The sequence below is a fragment of the Sceloporus undulatus genome, chromosome 3 (genome assembly GCF_019175285.1).
Source record: "Sceloporus undulatus isolate JIND9_A2432 ecotype Alabama chromosome 3, SceUnd_v1.1, whole genome shotgun sequence".
In the NCBI taxonomy this organism is placed as follows: domain Eukaryota; kingdom Metazoa; phylum Chordata; class Lepidosauria; order Squamata; family Phrynosomatidae; genus Sceloporus; species Sceloporus undulatus.
Genome location: NC_056524.1, coordinates 37,288,970 through 37,308,465, shown reverse-complemented (window position 1 = coordinate 37,308,465; position 19,496 = coordinate 37,288,970). Strand labels below are relative to the sequence as shown.

Sequence of the window (19,496 nt, the reverse complement as noted above, 5' to 3'; positions counted from 1 at the left end):
TCCAGCTGCTGAGTGATTTTATTTTGTCGCCTCCCCACCATCCATGTGCACCGTCGCACAAACACATCGCCGGTGACCACTTGCAGCCTAGATGCCATCCCACTGGATGGCTGCCCCTTTGATCAGTCATACAGTGCCACCTGCGATCCTATAACGGTAACAGGGCATCAGAGTGGCCTATAAAACACTTGCAAAACACAATCATGGGTCCTGTCTTCATGCCCCCTTCACCCCATGCCACCTCTTGGACTGTCTGGTTTGTGTATGTTGGACTTACATCCATTGGAGGTGTCCCACTTTCACGTTTTTGGATTGCTACCCCAACTGCTTGGATACGCCAGCGCTGTTCTTTTTAAATGTGCACCTGCATCAGTGCGTTTATATGCAGATTTAGGGTTAGGGTTAGGATGGATCACTCCTTCAGAACTGTTCTCCATCGGGGTGTTTATATGCAGGATTGAGGTGCGCATTTTCTACCTTGAGTTGGACTATCACAGCTTCTTTTTGGTCTCGTTTTTAGCCCTGGAGCATAGCTTCAGTCTGGTTTCTGCCCACTTTTGAAGCATGCGTCATCTGAACGCTCCACCTTCAGAGTAGGTGAAAACCCCTTTATTTGACCCATCTGTTTCACCCCTTAGGGTGTACTATAGGAATAATCTGCTTTAACTACCATGGCTTCATCCTGGGATTTGTAGTTTGTTGTGGCACCATTGCTGTCTGACAGAGAAGGCTAAATGTCTCACAAAACTACAGTTCCCAGAATTCCATAGTATTGAGCTATGACAGCTAAAGTGGTGTCATACTGTATGATTGCTGCAGTGAAGATGCAGTCTGGGGGGCTGTGCGCAACGGCGGGAAAGGCCAGGTTGGGGGTGGCGTTGAGGCGTAGCGTCCATATGACGCACACCCCAGCTCCACCCTCAGGGCAGTGTGATGCCATGCACTGCACCACACGGTGCACAGCGTCATGCTGCTCCTCTGGCACTGTGTCCACATGATGCAGCGCTGAAGAAGCGCTGAAAAGCCACGCACCGCAGCTGTTGCGCCCTTTGCAGGGTACAAAAAGGAGTCACTTTTTGTGGCTCCTTTTTGCACCCTGAAAAATCCAGATTGGGGCCGTGGCATACGGTTGCTGCAGCCCCGATCTGGCTGTAAAAGGGGCGGCTGGAGGCCACCCTTTAAGGGTGCTCTGCACAGCCCCTCAGTCAGTGAAAGCTTATGCAATTAATTCTTTCAGTCTCAAAGGTGCTGCAGTATCCCTTTCCATTCTGTTCATTGATTTCAAGGCTTGACTAAATGGTTTTTTCACATGGCAAAAAAGACCCTGGCCACTTAAGTGTAATGCTAGGCCAGTTGAAGCTAGTCACAGCCTAGCCTAACTTTGTCCTGGCATCATGGCTGTACCTTTGGGATAGAGGAGATTTCGCATAACTGTGTTTCCCCTGCTGTATCTTCTCTTTTTTTTAGCTCTTCCAAAGGTCTGCAGCTGGCACATCTTTGAATTAAATCAGCTCTGCTTGTCTGGATTTCATTTTGTGTTTATTTATGAATACAGCTATGAAGATTTCAAAGCAGTGTACAGCAATAGTAAAACATGTACTATAAAACAGTAAGAAAAATGAAGCATTTGCAGTGATCATAAAATAGATAGTAAGGTTGAAAAATAGCTTGCAGAAATAGGCTTCTAAAATGTGTCTAAAAATAAGGATAATTGGAGTGTATATGAAATTAGAGGCATTAGAACTAACACATTTTCATTGCTGCCCTAGTCCAGAATGGCCCCTTTCTTGTCATCCTACTTGTTTAGACAGACTTTTAAAAGAGAGAGTTTTTAAGACATGTGATGAGGTGTTGTTATATTGTTTTAATGTATTTTAAGCATTTTAATCTTTTAAAACTTTATTTTAGCACTGAATTTGTTTTAATTATTGTAGAAATTTAATTCTATTTTAATATACTTTTTTGCATGTTTTTAGCTGTATGGTGTTTTTTAATGTTGTAATCCGCCCTGAATCCCATCTTTGGGAGATGTACAGGAAATAATAATAATAATAATAATAATAATAATAATTAGCAGGTGCCACCATACTAAATGCCCTGCTCCAAAAAACTACACAACAAAGCTCAGGAAAACCAGGAGGGCCTTTCCAATGCCCTCATAGAGAGTCTTCTCTGTGGTGGCACCCTAGTTATGGAATAGCCACTCCTCAGACACTTTGTCAGCAGCTTTGGCGATCATTCTGGCACCAGGTCAAAATGTGGCTTTTTGTTATCGCCTTTGATGCTTATTTGATTCTGTCCGGTTTGTAAATGTGCCATTGCCAGCACTATATGGAATTGTTTTAACTGTTTTAAGTTGTCTAGTTTTAAATTATAAATTATTTTTTTAAAATGTAGTCTGTTATAGTTATTGTTAGGTTGATGTGGTGGTGTGCCTTCAAGTCATTTCCGATTTATGGTGACCCCTATCATGGGTTTTTTTTTTTTGTTTGTTTGTTTTTTGGCAAGATTTGTTCAGAGATGGTTTGCCATTGTTTTCCCCTGAGGCTGAGAGTGTGTGACTTGTCCAAGGTCACTTTGAGGGGGGGGGAGAACACATAGGACAAAAGGGGTGGCTTGAAGCTACCCCTTCTGAAAACGGATTGAGACTGCAGCAAACACACACCGCAGCCCAAATCTGCCTTGAGCCCAGCCAAAAAAGGAGCAGATAAAATCTGCTTCTTTTTCAGCCAGGGATAAGCCAGCTTTGCCAGCCCCGTTGCAACCCCATGACAGCTTCATGATGCTCTGGTGGCATGCAATGTGTAAACGCCGTGCCACCGGAGCATCATGAAGCCGCGCACGTCTGGGTAGCCAGGCAATTTCAAGCCGACTTTCTGGCATCATCAGGGCATGCAGCATCTAAACGCCACATACTGGTGATGCCTGGAAGTGGGCTTTTGGGGGCCGTCTGTTCCAGCCCAACATTGAAACCTCTGTACCATTCTTAAATAGATTTTATTGTATGTTGCCCTGAGATTTGGGGCTATAGAACAGGATATAAACAAACAAGCAAATGAAGAGAGTGCCAACTAATGGTTCTTTTCAAAGCAAGTTTATATAACACCATATCTTCAAAAACACAGATGCTTTGGGCTGAAATTCAACATAGATAATATTCAATAAAAATATTTAATATAGCATTATCTTATATGATAAGAAACAAAACTGTGTATTGATTGATAATAAACTCAAGACAGGTGCTGTGTTAAAGAGTAAGTACCAGTTAATGCAATCAGATGTAATGTAATCTGATGGTAGTCAACTGTACATTGTATTACATCACATCTAGGGAGGAGACTCTTTGCTTACCTAAGCTGAATATACAGTAGTGAGTTGTTGATATTTTTTTTATTGAGCAAGATATGTCAGTTGATTAGACCACAAAATATATAAAACAAGCCAAGAAGAGAAGTCAATTGAGTATCTTCCACCATCATGCAGAGAGAACTAGTGATAAACAGCTATGCTGTTCCTAGCTGATAACTGCCCAGGCTTACTGATAATGAACAAATGTGCTGGTAAGAGAGAACATAAGATCTCGGCTAGGTTATGCTAAATAGATATATTTCCCACTGTGAATATAGTGGATATCTATTGCAGATATTTATAAATATGTAAAGAATGCTGCTAGATACAGCAGTGCTCAGGGATAAGAACCACACAGATGCCTGTGTGCTCACAGATGCCTGCGTAGAGATGTAAATTTCCTCAACAGGAGAGGTTTATTCCTTAGTGGATAAATGGCTATATTATTTAAATAGTAATTTTTTTTTATGTTTACCCACGGAGAAGCTTGCTAAAGAAATGCAGATGAAATAAAAGTTAAGTCTTCATGAAAGTATAACACCTTAACTATCATATACTGTATTGCGGTGAATGTAGAAGGCCTTACATTCAATTGATGTAATGAAAGCCATGTGCCTAGCCATTGACATGCCAATGTTTCTCCCTAAGGGGAGTGTGTATGTTTGTATATCAATGACTGAATATAATAAATAGCCTCAAAAACTAACAGAGAGTCTGCTCATCCTCTCATATAAAAGTCTTGAGATCCCAGTATTTAAGAATGCTTAAGTGATGTTGATGGTAACTTTGCCTGTTTGGATTTTGCTGCAGGTTGCAGCAAGCAGAGGATTGTTTACACCAAGGTGTGGCAAGTGAGGCAGACCATTTCAAGTAGCAAGGGTCTCTTAGCTTTTGCAGGGAAGACTGTTTCTTCACCATGCAGACATTTATCTTTTGTCTTTAAATGGATTTGTTTTAATGGTTTTAATTATCTGGACAGTTTTAATTGAATTAACAGTTGTTTTTTAGATTTTTACTTATACAGTGGGCCCTCTGTATCCATGGGAGATCCGTTCTGGATCCCCCTGAGGATGCTAAAATCCGCAGATACTCAAGTCCCATTGACCTCAATGGTGGCATAGCCACACATTGAAGGCATTGGCACTTGCTGCTCCCAGCGCAGTCGCTCCTCCACCCTTGGCTGCCCATTCCAAAGCCAGCCAGAGGCCGAAGAGGAGGAAGGAGGGAGTTAAATCTCTTACCGCTGCTGGTGTTTCGCTATGGGGAGCTGGGAGCCCTCCCTCCTTTCCCACTGCCCTGAGCTGGACAGCTGGCCCTGGAGCCCCTTTTGGCCAGAGGTCTCTTGCCCTCTGGCAGAACCCTCCTGCTGAGCCCCTTCCTTTCTCCTCCTCTGCCTGCTCCCTCCCTTCCCTTCCCAGCCATGGGGTATGGGGGCTGCTGCTACATGGCCCGCCCTTGTGGTGGTGGGCAAGGCGCGCCCCTCCCAGCCTCCTCCTCCTTGTTGTCCTCCTCCCGCCTTGGGCCATACCGTGCCTTCCTCCTTCCTCACCTTCCCCTTCGTCCTCTTCCTTCTTCTCCCATCATGCAGCGCCTTCCTCCTCTTCCTCCTCTCCCATCCCCCCCCCCCAGGCTTCCCATCCGCAGATGCTCACATCCGCAGATGGCAAGTCCACGGATAAGGAGGATCCACTGTAACTCTTTATGAACTTTTAAGTGTTTTTTGCTTTAATTTTTATAAATACTTTGAGTCTCGGCTCTCATTCTCTCTCTTTCCCCTACAGCAACAACATCAAATAATGCTAGGTAGGGCTGGCAGAACTTATTTTATACAACAACATCTGGAAGATTGCTTATTCCTATTCCTGCTTTCTTGTACTTTAAGCCCCATGAGTGCCATAACTGGAAAGGGTAATCATTGGACAATTAGCAATGGAGGAGGGGGGAATGGGTATATTTCGTGAAGTAGAATGGATATAATTTGCTGCACAAAATGAAAGCTACCATACTCCTGTTACAATTGTCAAAAGGATATGTGTATTCATGCATGTTGGATTTTATCCTCTTCCAGAAGAGTATTTGACAGTGTTTGGTAGCTGTGCATCTGGGCAGGTATATGAGAAAAGTTCTAAGGACCAGGCAAGAATGAAGATCCTGGACTATGCCTCTCCTCTCACCTTATAATTACCAACAGCATTGGAAGTAGTTAAGTTCTACCAGATATCAGAAGAATGCATTCATATGTCTGCTTCTTACCTCCTCCTATCTTCTTTGTTTGTATTGAAGTTACAGCCTGAAAATATTCCTGATACTGAGGGGCAGCAGCATTCCGAACTGCCAGAATTCACATCTGATTCCTCTGAGCCTGAATCTCAATTCTTTCAATTGGTGTTGGCCATGGACGAGGCAACAGAATCTACATCTTCTCCTCCTCACTCACCTCTGGAAACTCTTGGAAGTTTGATTGCTCATAATAAAATTGAGTTACCACGTAGTTTAGTCAGATCAGTGGAAACTGTTGCACAGCCCCACTATAGTGGACATCAGGTAGTGGAACATCAGGAAGTGGAACATCAGGAGGTCACACAGCAGGAAGTCACACAGCAGGAAGTTGCGCAGCAGGAAGTCACGCAGCAAGAGGTAGAACAACAGGCTGCTCCATCAACTAGAACCACAGAGGAGGAATTTCTAGATGAGCCCATGCCTGTGGTGTATCAAGATCCCTTTGAGGTTTCTCTTCATTACATGGAGAAACATAACATTCTGCAGATATTTCAGGTGAATTGTCTTTCTCCCCTGTCTTGAATGACACTTTCCCCCATTGCTGTCATGTGGAAGATGAGATACAGGCTTCTCGGAAATATATACAAACGTATTTGTTGATTTTGGCTTTGTCACTTTGATTGGGTTTAACTAACTGAGTTTAACTAACTTTTTTAGATGTAATGGAGAATCATGCTTAATACACTTGTCCCTCCACATTTGCGGCTTTTACTTTTGCAGATTTGATTATTCATGTATTTTATTAATATGTTCTTTGTAGGAATATCTAGATCCTCCAGCACAACTCTGTGGCCAACTTTAAGCAAAAGTTGCACTGAAGGATCTAGAGATTCCTAGAGAGAACACTCCACTAGGCATTTGTAGGTCCTCCAGCGCAATTCTGTGGTCAGTATCTGGCAGATGTTGACCACAGAGTTGCACTGCAGGACCTAGAGATTCCTAAGGAGGTGTTCTCTCAGATAAAAACATTGTGTTTTTGTTATTTGCGGTTTTTCCACATTCACGGGGTTCCTGTGCTCCAAACCCCAGCAGATGTCTAATTAGCAAACTGTAAGCTGCTCTGATAGCCTTTTGGCTGAAGAGTGGGATAATAATAATGATGATGATGATGATGATGATGATGATGATGATGATGATGATGAGAGATGAGTGTACAAGCAAAGAACAAAGCGCCAAATTCAAATAGGGTAGAGTATGTAAACTTAATGCTTGCTCCATTCTTTGTAAATCATGGATTATGAAGTCTACAAAGTAATCAAAACGGACTTACACATTGTGTACTTGTGCGTGTGTGTTTAAATTTATTGTGTATAAGTCGACCTCGTGTACAAGTCGAAGGCAGGTTTGGGGGCCAAAATTATAGATTTTGATATGATCTGTTGATATATCAAGGCTAAAACTTAGGGGCATGTATGGAAGAATCTAAAGGCTGAAGCAAAGGAAAACAATACTAAAGAACTTACAAAATTTCAGCCGGCATAACTGTGCTCACACTAAATGCTAGATGGATGAGACACTAGAGGTGAGTCAGTGCTTCCAGGACAGATTACACTCTTGCCTATCACCAGTGGATAGCTCCTTTTTAAAAATAAGAGTTAAAGTACAGTACTTACATTGATCCATGGATAAGTTGACTCAGGTTTTTGGGGTCAATTTTTTTACTAAAATTTCTAGACTTATTCATGAGTGTATACAGTATTATTCATTTATTGTTTTGTTTTTGCAGTGTGGGTGCACTGGCTGTTGCTTTTGTTATTATTTCTGATTTGTTTTAATTGTTTGTTTTTGTTCTTGTTTTGATTTTGTTTATTTATAAGGCTGTAGCTAAGCCACTGTAAGGACCCTTGCGGCTGGAAGAAATATAAATAACTGAAGTCTAATGTATGTAGAGAGATCTTGTAGCACCTTTGGGACTAACTGAAAGAAGGAAACGTAATGTAGCTAAGCCTTGAATGTATTGTCAGATGCATTTTAACTTGCAGCTTTCAGTTATTTAAATCAGGGTCAGGCGTAAATATATTAAAATTTAAAATGATAGGAGTTAAAAGCCACCTTAACTTAAAAGTGAATTTTTCTATGTGCTGGATGTATTTCAAGAAGGGTCAAATGAAGCACCATGTCTCAGTGTGTAAACATATATATCTTTATAAATGATGCCTTTGTCGTCTTGCAAGCCAAGCCATCCTTGCCTGTGGCAATATACTTCTTTATCATTTCATTATTAGCTTTCAGGAGAGAAATATAATCACTTCTGTCTTTCCTAGGAGATCACTGAAAACCTGGTGTATGAGAAGCCTGAAAACCCACTTGAGTTTATGTTGAAACAGGTACAGTATGTGGTCTTGCCAGGATGCAAAGAATGTTTTTTTTTTTCCAGAAAAAATAAAAAGAGCACTAGAGCTTGAGACACATGTTTTTCATACTATAGTTCCAGAAGAAGAATACTCAGTGCAAAGGAGAGTCATGTCAATACTTAGACTGTCCTCAGGGAAGTAATAACCCTAGCTGATGACAATTGTTATAGTATGGATACGTGTCTGTGCACATGTGCAGACAGACACATGTAGGGAAGAAAAGAAGGAGAAATGTGAGAGTCTTTATTTTAAAGCACTGACAATTGCCATTTATAATTAGCAGGAAGTGTAGGGAAGAAGGACTTGCACCTCTTTCAACTTGCACATACATGTGCTTTCCTATGGCGGTTGCAGTCTGCCCTCCATATCCACGGACTTGCCATCTACAGCTATCAGCATCCGCGGACAGCAGGACCTGGGGGGGGGGCAGCAGAGGAGGAGGAAGGAAGGAAGAGGAGGAGGTGGGAAGAGAAGAAAGGAAGGAGTAGAGGAAAAGGAGGAAGATGTGGCAGTTGGGGGAAGAGAAGGAGGAAGAGGTGGGAGGAAGAGGAGGAGGAGGAGGAAGAGTGGAGACAGAGGCGGCAAAGGAGGAGGAGGAGGGAAGAAGAGGAGGAAGAGCAGTGGCAGGGGGAAGAGAAGGAGGAAGGGTGACAGTAGCAGGGGAAGAGGCAGCGAGGTGGCATCGAGGAGTAAGAGAAGGAAGAAAAAAAGGAATAGTGGTGACAGGAGATAAGAGAAGGAGGAAGGAGACAGAGGAGGAGGGGACAGCTGCCTGCCATGGCAAGGCAAGTGGGGGGGGGGGTTGAGGTGAGGCGGTATAGTCCCATTGTCCCCAATGGTGGCTGCACCACCATTGAGGACAGTGGGACTTGAGCAACCATGTATTTTGGTATCTGTGGGGGAATCTGGAATGGATCTCCCAGGGATACCAAGGACTCACTGTATATACCGGGGCATAACCAGAAGGCACATGATACTGCATGCTTACTGAAATGAAGAAAATCTAGGGCTGGTCATTGTTTGGATGGAACCCTGTAGGTACCTTCTGGCTAAAGTTCCATGGGAGGAACCAAGCCAGTTGTGCTACCTTCACATTCATAGCTAGCTCCCCTAATGCAGCTCTTGGAGTTATGAAGGAATAAGTTTTAACCAGATTGCAGCCAAGAGGAAAGGGAGAACTTAAACTTGGCCCCCTGCATTTCTCCTCTGGTTTCTCCAGAACTTGTCCTTTACATAAGAACAAAAGCCTGCACTCTTAATTGCATATAAAAATGATCAGTTAATGTGCAGTAAGAGGCTAATGTGTGCAAAGATTGACCTCATTCCCAAACTGTCTTCAGTTGGTTGCAGTAGCTTCCATGGAGTCATCCAGTGTTTCAAGATTCCTTTTTCATTGGTTTTGTTTTGTTTTTGTTTTTTTGCTGCTTCCAGGTTCAGAATATGATAGAAGCTAGGAAACAGGTTGAAGCAGAGGAAGAAGCAATGCCAAAGGAGATGACAGACCACTGAAAGCTCAAGGAAACCTTGGACACTCATTGCTGCAGCACATCCAAGCACTGCCCTCATTTGTGCTCTATCTATGCAAACTATAGATGTGTACAGTGTTAGCGATAACTGATTTCCTGCACTCTGGGTGGTGTGTTGAATTGTCTAGGAGGATAGAAAACACATAATTATATTGGAGCACAGATAGTCACATGCATTTCAGGAAGCTCATAGCCACTGAGGCTCTGCAGTATCCATATGTTATCCATCTAGTACTATGGCAGTAACCCTAAAATGGCTTCTTGCCTATGGGCTGTAATAGCTGCTCTTCACATCTAGAATAACTGGGTAGTGCCATTCTTAATGGACAGACCAAATTCAGAGTACAATTGTGATTTCATGAAGTGAATGATTCCACACAGAACAGTCATCCCTCCTTGCATATAAAAAGCCTAGATTTCAGGAAAAAGTACTCTAGAACGTTGTATGTGAGCATGGTTGTTATTTTACATGGAGGAGCATTCAAATGTGTTACCTATCATTTGCAGACTGAAATAGAATGCCCCAGCAACTGACTGGCTTTTTATGAATATTTTATGAACGACAAATTGACTCACTTGCATGTGTTGCTAAATGGTCTGGGGATCAATATGCAAATCTCCAAACAGAGAAGTAATATAGCTTCCTAACATTTACCTTGATCCAAATGTCAGTCAAGTAAAAGTACCTGGATTTTTAGTTATTTGGTTATATTTATGTTAATTAGCTAAATCTAACATCAGTTCTACCTGGGCAGACCAACTGAAACGCATGGGGCTTTTCAGTCACTAAATCAAATACTGTATTGGTCTTACCTAGGTAGCCCCTCTGAAATCAATGAAATCTGGGCCAGGTTAGCTGTAACAAAAAGCCCCGTTCATTTCAGTGGATGTACTCCACAAAAGAAACAGTGGCACAAGATTGGATTTAGACCAGTGGCACTATACTGACTTAAAATGGCAGGCTCATAGTTTAAGTGGGCTAGGAATTGTACGGTATGTGGTCACTTAGCAATACTTGTAACATGAAGCCTTAAGTTAAAATGGATTTCGATTAACTTTCAGTTAAAGTCTAAGAGCTAGAGTATTTAAATATCTGCTTCTTGGCAGAACCATTTTCTGATTCAATTTTTGAATCTTCAAATTAAGCTACATATATAAAACTCACTTTAATGTTAGCAGCCCCAAAATAAAAATCTGCCTCAACCCTAGAGGCAACTTGTAGACACCGAGGAGCATTCTTTGGCACAAGTTGCTGAAAAAAGTGGAACTTACAACAGATAGTTACTTGCAGTTGTGAGTATGGATTGATCAGCCTAATTTGGAATATATTTCCCCCGATTTGAAGATGTGGAGACAGAAGATGAGGACTATTTATTTATTTATTTATTTATTTTCTATAATTTGACTCGGAATGAGAAATATGTTTCTGGACATCAGGAAACCAGTTTTGTTTAAGTAGTTGTTTATGATTTCTAGACCTGAGGTACAATTCTGAAGTTCATTAAGAACAGCCAGAATGCTACTGATAAAAGTTTTTTAATAGAGGCAGGAAACTACTTAGGGGCTGGACTGACCCTGAGATTGGCTGGCTGGATGATGTCAGGCAGTGGGCTGTCACCAGTTTAAGCATCACACTCTCTTCTGACATCATTTGTGTCCACCCGCTTCCCAGGATCTATTTCTAATCTCTCAGTGTAGAGCAGGGCACAGCATTTGTGCGCCTCCCTCAAAAAACCCTTATGTGTTCCTCTCACAGTCCTGTTGGATAGTAAAATACACACAAAGGGAATCTTGATATTTCACTGATCGGAAATAACAAGGATTCATTCTGCCCCACTCATCTTCCTAATTTGAATTCCCATGTTAGCTCCAATTGAAGTCCCATGGAATTCAGTTAAATTCCAGGTAATTCAGTTTATTCCTTCTGCTCATGGTCTAGAGAATTTTTTTAATTGGTGGTTTTAAAAAGGGGGTGGGTTCCCATGTCTCCAAAAAGATAAAAATACATGGTGGTTTGGTTTTTTAAAAAATAAAATAAATGGGAATTAAGAATAGTTCCGATATCATAAGCAGTGCTCAGCTGTTGTTGTTTTTTACAGCTACTGATCATGTGCCTATAAAGGTGCTGATTCTACTGAATAAATTAATTTTGCTACAGTATTTCTGCTCTGTTTTATTACGCAAATATGAAAATCTGCATGGGGCCAGTAGGCTTTTATTTCAGTTTTGCAACATCAGGCACTTCTTGTTTTGTAGGATTCCTATATTCAAAACTTCACATTCTACTTATGGCTAATGATAAGCTCAAACCTGGAAAATATTGATGCACCTTTAAATCCCAGTTGCAATGAGAAATACAGGAGTGATAGGTTTTCTTGCCCCTTGCATCCATACCCCCCACTGTGCAGCAGAAGTGGGTTCTTACCCACTACAAATTTTTTGAGGGTAAATGGACAGCACAACATTGGCCTGTTACAGACTGCCAAAATAAAGCTGCTTCGGGTCTCTTTGGAGGCATGCTATTTAAGTGATGCATGCATCCTAAGAATCTGGAAGCTGCACCAAATCGGCGCTCCAGTGCTTAGGAATGGAGTGTGGCTTTGGCGCAACCTCTGGACTCTTAGGACCCATGCATCATTTAAATAGCATGCCTCCAAAGAGACCCGAAGCAGCTTTATTTTGGCAGTCTGCAACAGGCCATTGTTTCTTTATGCACTAGATATCAGAAGAGATTCTCGGTTGCAATAGGTAATAGAGGCATCTCAAACCTTGGATGCCATTCTTCTTTCTCAATATTTGGATGCGATAAGAATCCTGCTGCAGCCGGCCCTTCATATCCACAGATGCTTTATCCACAGATTCAAACATCCACGGCTTGAAAGTATTTTTAAAAATATAAATTCCACAAAGCAAGCCTTGATTTTATGTAAGGGACACCATTTTACTATGCCATTGTAATTAATGGGGCTTGAGTGTCCACGGATTTTGGTATTATCTATGGTGGTTCCTGGAACCAAACCCCAGAGCCCACTTTACCTTCACCAGATGGGAGACTAAGGTGGCAGTTGGTTCATTTGGATACTATTGCTGCTGAATACAGTACTATCTGGCAGCTGTAGGTAGGGTCGCTGTGTGTGCATTTACACTTAAAAATCATTGTATAGTAAATTCATGTGCTGAAATGCCTGTCCTTGTGTATCCAAAGTAGTACCACCTGAGCACAAGAGAGGTTTTACCTGCTTGGTGAAACTGACAGGTGTGGAGAAGTACAAAAAACTCTTGGGGTGGGAGAACAGTGAAATGTGTAACGAAAAGACCATACTACCCAATGAGTACCTAGTGTTCCTATTAGGCATGAATTGCTCACTCTTGGAAGCAGAGGAACAGAAATCCATGCATATTGAATATTCTGGAAGAAGATGTGGTTGGTTAGAACAGGGAGTTATATTTTGTTTGGTAAAAAGATACAATAACATTTGTTTTGTAAAAGTGGTGAAGACAGTATTTCCCCCCCCAAACAAAATGTAACGTCTAGCATTTCCAATATGAAACCAGGAGGTGGCAGCAAGAGGTCACAATCTTCTTGCTAAGGGAACTTTAAATAGCAATAAGGCTCTAAGGTAAATAATGTGACAGTTAACAAGGTCACCTATGTTCAAAAGCTTGCTAGCCATAGGGAAACCTTTCGTTTAACACCCACCTGTACCCACTGTCAGTTCAACTAAGTCCAAAATACAGGGTTACTTCATAGCTTTTGAATCTGACAAAGGTGAAGTATTTGAATGAATGTATTCATTCTTTATTGCTTTCTTAGATGCTCAGAGACTAAGCTGGCTCAAGTTTCTGAATAAAAATGCTGCGTGTATATTTCTGATGTTGAAAGTGCCTCACATATATTATCTCTCTTAAGTTTTAGCAATTTTGTAAGACCAGTTTTGGCCTTGTTATCCTTATGCAATTCTTACCTTAAAGAAAACCTAAATTATTATTGGTTTTAAGGGGAACTATTGAGATTTCAATTAAGATGCCTTAAAAATGGTATCTGTTGTTTAAACAGCATTCTAAAAACTGCAAATTGAATAACATACTTTGCATGATAAGATGGGGTGTTACTGTCAGTTGCAAAACTACGGATGGCCTTTCTGCTCTTTCCCGTTCTGAGACCAGAGAGGTTGTGGAGGTATGCCTAAGAAAGTTCCAGTGATTTTAAAGTTATTTGCTTAGTAAAGTTTGTGTTTTTATCATATCATATCATATAATGCTTTTCTTTGCCCTGTATCTGAGTGCCTTCCATCTTGACCTTTGTATGTGTGTGTGGCTAAAAGAGCATTCATTGATGACCCTTATGAAGATGGGGTGAGGTCCCCCAGAACATTTGTCACAAGAATAGTGGGTCTCAGTTTGAAAAAGGTGCCAGATACATGAATAAAATACTAAAAAATGCCTTTATTTATTTCTGTTTCTCAGTTGAGAGGCAAGCCTTCCCAATTCAGTGTTAATATTTTTTTGCAGCCAAGTTTGCAGACCTGTAATTCCTCTAGCTATTTTCAGATTTTTTTTTCTCTGAGCGACTTGGAAGGAAAATGGTCTTGGTCTTTCCAGGCCCAAGAATCTGGAATGGATCCCGTTGGTGCATCTGTTTATTCATGGCTTGCACTTCAGTCATGTGGTGAATCTACTCTGGGTATTTACTATCATCATCATCATCAACATCATCATCATCATTACCCTGCTTTTTCTCCAAAATTGGCACTCAAAGCGACTTACAATCTAAACACAATTACAATATTAAAACGGATTATTTGTTTTAGAACCTTAAAAATACTGTATGGGGGCGTTCCCACTTGCCTATAAAGCGGATCATGAAGCGAATTAAGAGGTGTCGTTCCCACTGATGCCCGAATTAGTTCCTCAATGCCCCGGAATCGTTTCCACTGCTATTCGATTCAAAATCGAATTATATCGTATAATTCGAATTAGATGCCTATAAATCGGTTTAAAAAATAGGAGGCTATAACGCGGATTATTTTTGAAAGCGGGGTATGATTCGCAGTATCTGAATGGGAACGAAAGGGTGTCTGATGCGGGAACCTGGAGATGGGAGGAGCAGCGCTCAAGGGGCTGGCCTGAGGATGTCATCCTCTTTGTTCTCTTTCTGCATCGCCAGCACCATTTTCTTTCTTCCATTTGCATAGCCTTTCCCCCGGTGGATTGCAACCTCCCCTCTGCTCCTCATTCATAGACGGATGTGTGAGGAGAGCCATTGAACACAATTTTATTTTTTATTTTTTCACCTCTGCCTGAGCGCCTGAGCAGCAGATGGGCTTTGCAGTACATCCCTGCTTGATCAGCCCCCAGACAGCCCAGGGAGCAATGGGGGAGGCAAAGGGATTTTGGGAAAAGGAGACTCCTTCCAGAGGAACTATGGGATGGGCATTGCAGGACATCCCTGCTTGATCGCCCCCCAGACAGCAATGGGGGAAGCAAAGTGATTTTAGGGAATGGAGAGCCTGGATGCCCAGGGATCTGAGGGGGGGGGATCGAGCCTTATCTTCTCTCTTCCCCAAAGATTCTCTCCCCAATAATGAAGCCCGCTGCCTTCTCCTCGATCCGATTTGCCAAGCCTCCTTCTAGTCTGGGGAGACACAACAGAAGAGCCTTGGATGCAGCCAATTTTCATTGGCTGCCCTAAAAATAAAAAATAAAAACCCTAGACTTGTGACGTCTGAAACTTAGGCGCTTGATTGACAGCTTGTGGACACAAATGGGAATGGGGAGAAAGTTAATCCGCTTTAAAATAAAGCGATTTAAAATAAATGGGAACGAAAACAGGGTCTAAATGAATCGGGGTAATTTGCCCCTTTTGGTAATGGAAACGATGGAAAAAATTCGAATTATTCCCAGAACATAATCTAAATCAGAATTGTGCCAATATAATCCGTTTTATCTGCCAAGTGGGAACGCCCCCTATGAAGTGCTGAATACTATCCCCAAAATAAGTTCAGCACCTTGGACAACTCTTCCAAAACCAGTAGGTTCACCATCCAACTGACGGGCAGACCACCAGCTGCCAATGGTTTGTTCTCAGTTGCCATCATCTCCAAATGAGTTAAAGCATAACATGATCCCCACATAATCTAGTCCAAAAACTTTAACTCAATATATATCCCAAGACAAGACTATTGGTGAATATGGATGCCGGCCATGAAAGCCTTTGACTTCACGGTTTTTATTATAGTTTGATTTCTTCACTTTCTGTCTCCTGCTATCAAACTATCCCTTTTCTTTCTTCAGTAGAAACTCATTCTGACAAAAGGGACCTGCAGTAGAATATTACGATATGGAGTATGCCAATGTGATCCATTCCATTTAGATTTCCTTGAGTTTTCCATTTACCAAAGAGGAAGCTTTCTGTGTCCACTGATCATGTTCATTCTTTAATGAATAGGTGTTTTTGTTTTTTGGTACTCTCTCCCTCTCCTTGCTTGCTTCTCATCATCCTGGAGAGACGTGGCATCTGAGGTATCAAAAATGTTCTGTGCTGAGTCTGGCTTTGCTCAAAAGCTTGTAAGTTACTTATATGAAGGAACAGATGGCATGCTTTTTGAATTTGGGACAGTAGGTAATAATACCTCTATAGATAAAATCAAGATTGAAAGGTGATCTTAGCAGGTTGAGGAGCTGAGCCAATTTAATTTCCTGAAAGGTGAATGTAAGGTACTGCATTATGGAGGAAAACTGAGTGTACAAATACAGGATGGGTGACAGCTGGCTTGACAGCAGTACATGTGAAAAAGATCCAAGGGTATTAGTAAACCACAAGCAAAACACGAATCATGTGACATTGCAGGGGAAAGAATACCTGTTGCCTTTCTAAGGCGGGATACACACCGCCATATAGTACGTACTGTATACGTACTAGGGTTAGGAAGGGGCGGTGCTTCCGCACCCCCCTAACCCTAGTACATATACAGTACGTACAAGATGGCGGTGCCCCTTCCACATGGGCACCGCCATCTTTACGTACTGGACGCATAGCGTCCAGACGTGTCGCGGCGCCTATGACGTCGCGAATGCGCCTGCGGCGCCTCGCGACGTCATAGAGGCGCCACAGAAAGAAGCTCCAAAATGGAGCTTCTTTTTTGCTCCACGCGGGAGTCGCGCGGTTTGGCTGCTGCGGCTCCTGCGCGGAGCAAATGGCGGCGGGGGAGCGCCGCAAAGCGGCGGTTTGTACCCCGCCTAAGTGTCAACATAGCTCTAAAGTCCAGATCAATGCATGTTATCAGGACATTACTCTGGCTTACTTCAGTAAGATCTCACCTAGAGAACTGTGTCTGGTTCTGGGTGCCACAGTTTAAGAGAAGATTGACAAGCTGGTACATGTCTAGAGGATGGTGAAGAGTAGGTGAAGCCCTATGATGAACAGATATGGTTTGTTTAGCCCAAAGAAGAGAAGACTGAGAGGTGATATCAGTCTCTAAATATTTCCAAATATATCTAAATATCGGAAAGGTTGTCATATGGAAAGGGGAATGAGCTTGTTTTCTGCTGCTACAGAGAACAGGACCCAGACCAATGGGTTCAGATTAGAAGAAAAGCTATTCTGACTAGACATTAAGACCAACTTTGGAATTTTTTACACAGAGATTACATGCCCATCTCACTGGAATGCTTTGGCTCTGAATTCCTGCAGTTGTGTGGGGGTGGATATGATGACTCTTATGGTACCTTGCAGCACTAAGGGTTTATAATTCACCCAAGTCTAGAGATACCACCCATCCTGTGTAGACAGCTCCTGAATTGTGGTGAGTTGACCCTCTTAAGTCATTCTCAAGGATTCAAAATAAGATCTTGCTTTGCCCCTTCAGCTTAGTCTTCAACATAGATTCTTTGAAGAATTCCAAAACTTTATTTTTTGAAGGACAACTTTTAGAATCCCCCAACCAGTTTGATCATTGCACCTAGGGGATTCTGGGAATTGTATTCCAAAAAAGTACTATTTCTGAGCTCTGAACCCTTACAACCAATTCAGGCACAATACTCTTCTCACTAGTACAGCTGAATGACACCAGAGGCAAAGGAGGCCACCTTTTAACAGATCCAGGTCTGCTGAAAAAATGACCAAGGCTTTTGGCATTTTACAGATTAATAGATTTATTTATTTATTCACTTTCTGGCAATATGTAACCTTTCAGCCATTGTTCTCATAATGGCTGCAATTAAGAAGAAAACAGTAATAAAGTCACAGCCATGACATTAAAATATTACAACAGGGACAGATTAACTATAGAGGAGACAGCTGTAAAACACTACCTGGATCGTAAAAGATTTGGCTGAAGAAAAAGTTCCTGATGGCTTGAATTAAAAAAACCAGTCTCCTCGTGTCATCACTAGAGTTGGTGTCACCCAGTGCAGTAACTCATGGTGTCACACACACGCACTGACCTCCTCCCATACCATGCAGAATCCTTAGGAAAAGGTGTTTTTATTTTGTTTTTTGTACTAATGTTACTCATACATTCTGACTATTGTATGCCACTGAATGTCATGGCAATAAGTGTGACATAAACAATTAGCAAAATTAAAATCATACCTTTAAATTATAATATCATACACACAACCTAAATGTATTTACTGTAAGATGAATCTCTTCCAGCAGGCCTTTCCAGACTAGAACACCCCCGCTGACCTGCATCCCCTTCTCTCTCCCTTTCTCCCATATTCTCCATCCTCATTTTTACTCTACCCCGGTCTCCGCCTGGAATTTTTGATCTCATTTTATTGAATGTATATTAATGCTTTTACTTTCTTTGGTTTAATCCTTTTTTAGAGTTTGATCATGTTTCTATGTTTTGGGGGAGGATTGGGGATCTTGGAATTTTAATGCAGCTCTTTTTAACTGTATGATTTTTACTGTTGTAATCCGCTTGGATTCCCTGAGATTAAGCCGAATATTATTATTATTATTATTATTATTATTATTATTTACAGTTTCATATATTAAAGTGAACATTTGGTAAGATGTGATATTTTAAAAGATTTTTTTAAAAATACTGTAAAAATAATTTATAATTTTTTTCAATAAAAGGCTAAGGCCTCACTTTTCTCCTCCCACTGCACATTGCCATATTCACACCATCTCTTCCTCTGAGCTCCAGTGTTTTAAAAGGAAGCAGGTGAACTCCACAGCCTATTTCTGCCAAAAGGCAGATGTTTGGGGGGCATTGGTGTCACCCTTCCCATTAGGGTGTCGCTTGGTGTGGTCTGTACCCCTTGCACCCCCAGAGACACCCCTGATCCTGCACTGGGTGACACCCTGATTTAGAAGCACAGGAATATGGGGACCATTGTCAGAAGAAGACAGTCCAGCGGTGACCATCACTCTAACAATGAAGGGACTCCCAACTGTTTGTTTTTATTTTGTTTTGATCCTGAAATTTCAAACAACAGGAAGCAATATATGGAAGAAAGTATTCCCTCAAGTATCCTAAGTCTAAAACTTTGGAGGTAGAGGAGCTACATGGTCGCTCCAAACCTTCCATAGTTGCTCCACTAGCAAAATGTGATAGTATAGCAGATGTGTCTGTATGTAAGGGTGGGGGTGTATTTCTGCTTTAAAATAAGGTATGTAAAGACCATTCTTCCGCAAGTGTTTGTTTTTAAGAATGATTTACCACTGTACTAGTCTGAATTTCAACAGCACAGCAGCAAAACTAATGGAAAAGGAGTAGATTTTTTGTTGCTGTGTCTACCTACTACCAAACCGATTAGCATAAATATCTTTAATTTAGCCCCCAAACTGTTAGCCTACAGAACGTATGCAGAACTACTTTACATGAATCCTGATGATGATAATGGCAGCATAATCTGTATTGTAGTTAGTCAGGCTGAGAGGTGATGCACCAGCACTACAGATTCTTAGATCCCTTTATTCTAAGGACAAGCATAGCTAGTGAAATAGATAGTGCAGGCAAAAGGTGCTCCCAGC

General features: G+C 41.7%; 2 protein-coding genes across 2 annotated transcripts in view; both read left to right on the top strand.

Annotated features, from left to right (window-relative positions):
- Window positions 1-5,629: 5,629 nt before the first annotated feature.
- Window positions 5,630-11,965, top strand: TEX55 (testis expressed 55). The gene is made up of 3 exons (XM_042456294.1): window positions 5,630-6,123; window positions 7,893-7,955; window positions 9,414-11,965. Exons 1-3 carry the CDS (start codon window positions 5,743-5,745, stop codon window positions 9,489-9,491), a joined length of 522 nt encoding a protein of 173 aa, XP_042312228.1. The 5' UTR covers window positions 5,630-5,742; the 3' UTR covers window positions 9,492-11,965.
- Window positions 11,966-12,611: 646 nt separating this feature from the next.
- UPK1B (uroplakin 1B) overlaps window positions 12,612-19,496 on the top strand; it is a 49,043-nt gene continuing 42,158 nt past the window's right edge. Inside the window, exon 1 of the mRNA XM_042459098.1 lies at window positions 12,612-12,627. The gene's annotated coding sequence lies outside the window, so the exon portion shown is untranslated. The remainder of the gene's footprint in view (window positions 12,628-19,496) is intronic.